This window comes from Anser cygnoides, chromosome 6 (genome assembly GCF_040182565.1).
Source record: "Anser cygnoides isolate HZ-2024a breed goose chromosome 6, Taihu_goose_T2T_genome, whole genome shotgun sequence".
Lineage (NCBI taxonomy): Eukaryota > Metazoa > Chordata > Aves > Anseriformes > Anatidae > Anser > Anser cygnoides.
Window position 1 is genome coordinate 19116732 of NC_089878.1, and position 8630 is coordinate 19125361.

The 8630-nt window shown below is 58.1% G+C and overlaps 1 protein-coding gene across 1 annotated transcript; it reads left to right on the forward strand.

The window, feature by feature from the left end:
- The first annotated feature begins 4570 nt into the window (after positions 1 to 4570).
- On the forward strand, positions 4571 to 8317 carry EVX2 (even-skipped homeobox 2). Its single transcript, XM_048061297.2, has 3 exons — positions 4571 to 5781; positions 6968 to 7227; positions 7658 to 8317. The coding sequence occupies exons 1-3, from the start codon at positions 5358 to 5360 to the stop codon at positions 8315 to 8317; spliced, it is 1344 nt and encodes a 447-aa protein (XP_047917254.2). The 5' UTR covers positions 4571 to 5357.
- Positions 8318 to 8630: the final 313 nt, after the last annotated feature.

Here is an 8630-nt window from a genome sequence, read left to right on the forward strand (position 1 = left end):
CCTGCACGCAGCTTTCTAGTGAAACCATTGCTAACACAGTGAAGTCCTGAGGAACGATGGACTTTGTTTCTCTGGACATCTTTCCAGTTGCACTCCCATCTCCCGTTGTGTTTCCTCTTGCGATGAACTTTTCTCTCCCGTCAAGACATTTTTCACCAGGCTGCCGAAAGAAAAAACTCCTAAAGCCCAACGTTTCGGGGCGGTTTGAGCTCCCTGACATCAAAGCAAACCCCGGTGCCGCCGCACGGACGCCCGAGGAGGACGGCAGCCCCGCCGAGCCCTCTGCTCCAGCGAGACCCCCTCGGTGGCCGGGGGAGCGGGGCCTTCGGGCGGGTTTATGACCAACGAGTCACCAAGTCACTAACGAGCCTTTTTGTGCGAGGTGTAGAAAACAGCACTACCCTGCGCAAAACAACACCAACGAGCCCGGGGGCCGAGGTCGGAGACCTGAGAGCATCCACGGTGTCCGTGGGGCAGGGCGCGCCCCGCACCCCGGGGGCCGTGCGGCGGCTTCGGCCCGGGCTGCCCGTGGAGGCCGGACCACCCCCGGCCTCGCTGCGGGACTGCCTCCCTCTGCCCCCCGGGGGCTCCGCGGGTGCCCAGCGCTCCCGGAGCCGCACGGCATGTTCCACTCACGCGCTGCACAGGAAACTGCGTAACACCAGAACCGGGCAGCATCCCTACAGAAAAGTGCTGTGCTCTCCTCCCGAAAGAAAAACCCGATTTTATTATTATTATTTTTTTTCCCTGAAATTATCTGATTTCCCCAAATACTTTTGCTAGGCTCTAGCAGAATTAGGAATCCACTCAAGCTTTTAGCACTGAATTTTAATATTTGTTGTCTGTATTTCCCATGTTGTTTCCCAGGGAAAAAAAAAAAGACTCATTTTTTTTATCACCTTCCTTGCTAGGATTTGCCGTTGGTAACTGTAACTTTAGAAATCACTTCTCTTGTGAACGTTTGCTGCAGAACTATATACATTTACACATTTATGCGTAGTCGTCCAGGGAAACAGAGGATGCAAACGAAGAGAAAACTATCCATTTATATTTTCGACAAACTTTCCCCCATACCCACTGCTTTCCGTTGTTATCTTCTGAGTGAACCTTTAATAGCTAAACAGACGACAGTTTATTTTTTCCTAGTACTTAAAAAATAATAATAATAAATAATTAAGCGCCAGTTACGATAACGAAAAGATTTAACAGCAAGCAGGGGGGAAATTTTCAAACTATTTTTTCCCTCCAAATCCGTGTCATAGCGTCCCATCTCTTTATTTACTTCTGTTTTAAAAAAATCCATTCCGAGGGCGAAAAAGTTGTCTCGGTACCCCCTGCACGGCCCCCGCGCAGCGGGTTCACACCGGCGAGTGCTGAACTTGAGCCTTGGGGTCACGGCCGGCGCTGGCCGCCCTCCGACTCCCCCCTCTGCTCGGAGGCAGCACCGGGGCGACCCCGGCCTGGGACGAGCTCCTCGACCCGCCGCAGCTGAGGCTGAAGGGAAACAACAGCCGAGTACCTTTCCGACCGCAGTAGCGCTTTAGCTTTTAAATTAAAATCTGTTCGCTTGCAGGGCCGGCCGCAGCGGACATCCCGCAACCATTAACCCCGCAAAGCCGGAGGGTCGCTGCCCAGGGGTCGTGCCACTCGGGGACGCAATGGGGTCGCCTCCTCCGCCGTCTCCCCGAGGGGCAGGGGCGGGCAGCGGGGCCGCGGGCACCCGGCCGAGCCCCCCGACACCGCCCGCTCGGAGCGGCGGGGCCCGGCGGCCTCCGGCGGAGCAGGGCGCAGGCAGCGCCACCGCGCAGCTCCGCGCAGCGCCGCGCAGCGCCGCCAGGTGGCGCCGCCGCCCCTGCCGCCACCCGCCGCGGGCACTGCGCGGGGCGCTCCGCTCCGCCGGGTCCCCGGGGCAGCCCCAGTGCCGCCGCCTCCTCGGGCCCCCCAGCCCTAAAAAGCCCAGAGCGGCCACATCTCGGCCGCCTCCATCACCCCCCGAGGCTGGCAGCCGCTCCCCAGGCATCCCGCGGGGCTGGCCCCGGAGGCGCTGCGCGGCCGCGGATGTCCCGGCGGAGCTGCGCGCAGCCCCGGGGCTCGGCTAGCAGCCTGCCCCGCCGAGCAGGAGGAAGCTGCTTGCCCTGTCCGCCTTCCCGAGCACCCCGTGACTGGTTAAAGGCTGACCGAGATGCTGTTCGGTTGGCTTAATACGAGCCGCATTTCAATTAAATTGTGATTTTTTTTTTCCCCGGCTAACGTGTAATAAAAGAGGAATGAAAATATTTTTTGATGCCTCGAGGAATAACTTTCAAGGTAAAAAGAAAAAGAAGTTTGGCCGTAGGCCTGAGCAGCTCTTTAAACTTATAAGAACAACTGAGTAAACAGCGTCTAAAAAAATTTCGCATATTTCGGCAGTCTCTGTAACTTCCTCCCCGTTTACCCACTAATGTCACTGTGATGCCGGAGGTTCTCTAGGCTGAGCGGCTGGTTTTGACGGACCATAGGCAAACGACGAAAGATTTTTCGGTTGTGCTATTGTTTGGGGGAAAAAAATCTCCACAAACAAAACCAAAACAAGAAAAACACTGATAAACATTGGTTCAGTAAATACATCTGGTATGCTGGGAATATAAATATCGGATGACTAGTTTATTAGTGGGTTGAAGGTTTAACTGATTAACTGCACGGGGGAACATTTTTCTTGCCCAACATCTTAGTGGAAGATTATTAAGGTCCTTTATGGCATGCTAGTTCCCTTGCATAGGAATGTAGCCATGCCTTGAGATACTTCGTACATAAACTAAGGAATCAGAATTATTTAAAAGGTGCAAAACACAAACCAACACTAATAAAGATCATTCACAGCCTCACTTGCGTGTAGCCTGCTCTTCTCACACCGGGACCTTTCAGACAGGCTGCCCCCCAGCAGCACAGCACTAAAGGCGCCCCCCCCCCCCCCCCGTTCCCGTGCCGCGGTGACCCCCAGAGCCCCGGGTCGTGCCGGGCTGGGCTGCGCGCCCCCGCCACCGCGCCGGGGATGTGGCTGCGCCTTCCGAGAGGCCGGGGGAAGATGCTCGCCCTGCTACAGCGTTTAAGAAAACAGACGAGGGCGCCAAACGACAGCAATAAACCCCGCCGCAGGCTTCCGCTCCGCCGGCGCGGCCGGGCCGCCGGGGCCGCGGGCAGCTACGGGGGGAGCAGGGGCTCCAGCGCCCCGGTACCGGCGGCTCTCCCCGTCCCGGTCCGCAGCTCCCCGACACCGGCGCGGTGTGGCCGCGGTGGATGGCAGCCGTGACGGGGGATAGCCGCGGGGACACCCCCGTGCCCGCCCGCGGGGCCGGCAGCGCGGTGCCGGGGTCCCGGTGCCCGGTGCGGGGGCTGCCCGCTGCCCCGCCGCCCCGTCCCGCACCGCAGCCGCGCCCGCGGGCAAGGAAAAGTTGATATTTACTTTTGTCTGGTTTTGGGGCTGTAAAACGCAGGACACCACACTGCAGTCTAAATTCACATTTCAAAGGGCTGACATAAAACGCTCATTAATGGAAGGCTGGATTTTGCAAACAACGCCTAGAATGTTTCCTAAATATTTCGTGGAATGTTTAGGGAGACTTTAACACGTTATTAAAAAAAAAAAAAATCTGACAAGTATCCCATTTTCGAGCTATGAATCATGCGCAAGAGCACAAGAACTTAGGAGATGTGTGTGACTAACATTAGCGGGAACAGCTCTCCTCGAAAAAAATCGACCCCGCTTTTAATCACAGGAAACGTTGGGGTGTTTCTCCGGGCGATCAAACCCTCGGGTTCTCAGGGTCTAAATACTAGATGATGTGGGGGAAAAAAAATCACGGCGAGAATAAAGGCTGGGCAGCTACTGAAGAGCACTCCAGAGATGCTAACGACAAAGGATTTATCTTCGTTTAAATGGTTGCCATCAGCGTCATTATTACTAGCAAAGTTATCACTGAAGGGAGACTTTCCGACTGTCACGTCTGCCGAGCGTGGTAGCCTGTGTCCCCTGCAGCGCCCAGACGCTGCACTCCACATCACCCGGAAAAGAGCGGAGGGATGAGCTAACCGAGCCACAGGTAACTTTGGAGACAGGGGGTTGGAGGTGATATCCCGGCTGCTTCCGTGCCTGCAGACAATAAAGCCGAGTATCGCCTATTTCTATCACTTCTGATAATAATACTTTTAAGTGGGGAGACTTTATTGGCGGTGGGGAGGGAAGAAGGAAAGGGCTGGAGAGAGAAACCAGCCGCCAGGATGAGATGGCACGGCGGCGGGGTGTTTTAAATCACGGACGCATTTAATGCCCTTCGGTTCTTCTCCCCGCTAGCAGAGCGTACGAGAGCGAGCATTGTCCCAGAAGGGGAGAAAAATAGCAGGCTAGCTTCGTCGAGAAGCAGGATTACAGAAAGTAGGAAGGAGATCGTGTTTAAAGTCGCAACGAAGAAAAGATATTAGAAACGAGGAATTCTAATGCCTATTTCAATTTCCAGGAGACTGCTGTAGGTCCGCTTGAACCGGCGTGTGCCGGCAGCAGCGGGCTTATAAAGTCTGTGTAGGGTTCGCGAGTGTGAGGGGTGCATGAGGGTTATGGAGTAATTCCTAAATAAAAGTACTAATGCAGTCGGAAAAATGGGAGGGAAGAGTAAATAGATGTCAGCGGCAGGGGATTCTCGGTCCGTCGCTCCTCTCCCAACGTTTCCTATCGTCGCGATCTAAAATCCGCCTTAGAAATAATAATAAAGAAAAGCGTTATCTAATATTTAGCATGTAGTTCTGTCCGAGGACAAATGAGAAAGAAGCTGCATCATTAGGACCTAAAAGGCAACAAAACAAAAATCAGAGCATAATGATGCACCTAAATGAAGGGGGAAATGTTGCACAGCTCATTTTATTAATCAGACTGTCAATTTCACCCCAGAGGCCAAACCCCAGAGCAATTCAAGCAAGATCTGATCAAGCTAAGGACAAGAGCTTTACTCCTCACTTCTTGTCTTTCTTTCTTTCCACCTGGATATATTTGTCTGCTCAGAAGCCGCCTTCATTATCCACTGACAGGAGCTTGTATTTATTTGCTTATAAACCTGTTACAATAAATGATTATTCGAACAGCGTCATTCGTACCTTAATGACGAGCACTACTTTTTGATGAATGACATTTCGGGCTAGAAAGGATGTATGGGTCATTTTGACCAGTCATTCCCTCGCTTTGGCATCCCACAATTTTTACGCCTCCCTCAAAAAGAGATAATAATATTTAGAGACACTTGCCGGGCTGAATGTGAATTAGCCCCTGCTGCAGCTCATCATTAGTACAGGACCAGCCCTGCAACTTTGACATTTTTTATAAAGCTGAGATGATGGAAAGAATAAGAAAAGAGATGATCCTGATGGAGAGAGGGCTGCACAGCCCTACAGCTGGCAAAAGGCTCTCGAATTTGTCAGACTCAGCTGGAAATGCGGTGCTGGAGGCCCTTGAAAATTCTCAGCACAGTGGTCGCCTCAGCCCGAGACTAACTTCCGCCTCCCTGCACAGCGCGATAGGGGACATCTCCGCCAAAGGCAAATTCGAAATAGACACTTTATTCAATCTTCAGCACCCGAGCAGCGAAAGCGCCGTCTCGTCCGAAATCCCGCCGTCGGAAAGCAGGAAGAAAATCAGCCTTTATTCGGAAGTTGCTCAAGAGGCAGATATGAACAGTGATGTGGAGGTGGGCTGCTCCGCACTCCGCTCCCCGGCCAGCCTGACTTCCTCCCAGCTGAAGGAAAACAGTAACAAAGGTAACTCTTCGTTTCTCATCTCCATCTAAGCCCTGCGCTTTGCCAACCGGGTTTAAAAAGCCAAGCGAACCCACCGACACCGCCAAAGTTGCTCGCCTCTGCAAGCGGCGCTCTCTCTTCTGCCGAGACAGAGCTGGAGGCTGTAAAATATTATTGTGATTGCTGCGCTATCCCGATAGCCGGGACACTGCCCGGGCAGCTCCTCTGCGGGTGCGTGTGTGTGTGCGTGCCCAGCTCCATCGGTATGTAGATAGATATCCAGAATAGCTGTGGGCACGAACATCCACCCACCTGGATTTAGGGGAGCCTTTCTCCTTATTTTTTCTCGCGCTCTTGGAGCCCTCTGCGTCCCTCAAGCCGTGTATATGTGTGTGTGTATACATACATACATAGATTAAATTAGAGAGAGAGGGAGAAGGGCGAGGAAACTGTCCATATTTGTCTGCGTTTGTCCTTCTCTGTGTATATGCAACGTGTCATCCCGTGTCCATTTAAGAGTAATTGGGCATTGTTCACTTTTCCTCTGTTTATAACGGAGGAGCTGGAGCAGCCCCGTCTCGTTCCCGCTTTGCGGGGCATGGTGATGGACGATGGCTGTTATTATCGCTGTAACTGGGGCGGGGGGGGGAGCCAGGTGAGCGGTGGATTTCCTAGGGGCCACAGTGCATGCCTTTTCCCTCAAATGTGCCAAAGAAAGGAAGGGATCCTCGACGGAATGCGCGAGAAAAATTGGCGTCAGGGCTGCTCAGACTCGGTTCGTCTCAAACGAAACCGAGCCCTTCCAAGGGCGAAATGCGAGAGGAGAGCCCAGGGCTCCCGGCAGCCCGGCCGAGCCCCCGCACGCCCTTCCCGGGGCTCGGCGGCTCCCGGCGCTGCCGCTTTGTAGCCACACGAACCGCCCGGTTTGCTCGCAATAAGGCGGCTATGCGACACAAAATAATAAAAAAAAAATAAAAAAAGAAAGAAAGAAAGAAAAAAGACCCCAAAAATAGCCCCCCACCCCCCCTCCCACCCCCCCCCCCAAAAAAAAAAAAAAGAAAAAAGAAAGAAAGGAAGGAAAGAGCCCACCCCAGACCCAAGCGTATCGATCCTATGAAGGGCAGCAATTTGTCCGGGTGACAGCTCGCGGGAAGGCCGGGCGGGCCGGGACTGCCCCGGCCGCTTTGACGGTGCGCTCGCCCCGCAGGCTACGCGGAGAGCAGCCCCGCGCCCAGCGCCCCCGCCGCCGCCGCCGCCGCCCCCGCCGCCGGCCTGGGCAGCCTGCACAGCACCAGCGCGCTGGGCGGCTCGGCGGCGGGGGCCGACCAGGTGCGGCGGTACCGCACCGCCTTCACCCGCGAGCAGATCGCCCGCCTGGAGAAGGAGTTTTACCGGGAGAACTACGTGTCGCGGCCGCGGCGCTGCGAGCTGGCCGCCGCCCTCAACCTCCCCGAGACCACCATCAAGGTACGGCGCGCCCCGCTCCCCAAACTTGCCGCTTGCCTTGTCTTTATTTTTAGTTTCCTCGGTGGATTTTACTGAGCTAGCGCGTCTCCTAAGAAGGAGAGGGGAGAGAAAATAAACGCAGCTGGTACCCGGGGAGGGGAGGTGGGGGGAGAGGCAGAGGGACGAGCGCGTCAGTACCGGAGGTCACGGTCCTCCGTGGAGGGGGAGGGGAGGGCTCGAAGGGAACACGTTTGCTGCGGATCGAAGGGATCCTCCCCGGGCACAGGCTCAGCCGGTTGCTGCGGGTGGGCGAGGGACGGAGGCGTCGGTGCCCGCCTGTGCCTCGGCCCGGGAGGCCGGGAGCGGGCCGGGAGCGGGCTGCGGGCTGCGGGCTGCGGGCTGCGGGCTGCGGAGCGGAGCTGAGGCCGCGCTGTGCTTTTGTCCCCGCCAGGTGTGGTTCCAGAACCGGCGCATGAAGGACAAGCGGCAGCGCCTGGCCATGTCGTGGCCACACCCGGCCGACCCCAGCTTCTACACCTACATGATGACCCACGCGGCCGCCACGGGCAGCCTGCCCTACCCCTTCCACTCGCACGTCCCGCTCCACTACTACCCGCACGTCGGGGTCACCGCCGCCGCCGCCGCCGCCGCCGCTTCGGGCGCCGCCGCCGCGCCCTTCGCCACCTCCATCCGCCCGCTGGACACCTTCCGCGCCCTCTCGCACCCCTACTCGCGCCCGGAGCTGCTCTGCAGCTTCCGACACCCCGGCCTCTACCAGGCGCCGGCCGCCGCCGCCGCCGGCCTCAACAGCAGCGCGGCCGCCTCGGCGGCGGCGGCGGCGGCGGCGGCTGCGGCGGCGGCGGCGGGGTCGGGGCCGCCGGGGGGCTCGGCGCCCTGCTCCTGCCTCAGCTGCCACAGCAGCCAGACGGCGGCGGCGGCGGCGGCGGCGGCCTCGGCGCTGGGCTCGCGGGGCGCCGCCGCCACCGACTTCCCGTGCACCGCGGCCGCGCAGCGCTCCGAGAGCGGCTTCCTGCCCTACTCGGCCGCCGTGCTCAGCAAGGCCGCCGTCGCCTCGCCGGACCAGCGGGAGGAGGCGCCGCTCACCAGATAACTACCCCGGCCCGCGCCCGGGGCGGGGGGCGTTTTGTAGGGGGGGCGGGAGGGCGGCGGCAGCGGCTCCGGGACGGGGGGCGCCCCGGGCCCGGCCGCCGGTTCCCCCGGCGTGGCTGGCGCTGACCGCCCCGTCGCGGCGGGGAGCGGGGCCTAGCGGACAGGGCGCTCCGCGTCCCTGCGCCCCCGCGGAGGCGCCCCCGAGGTGCGCGGAGCGGCCCCGCGCCGCCCGACGGCCGGCTCGGCGGGGCTGCGGGCCGCCGGGGGAGGGGGCCGGCCCGAGGAAGGTGTTTGTGTTCCTTTCTTACATTCTT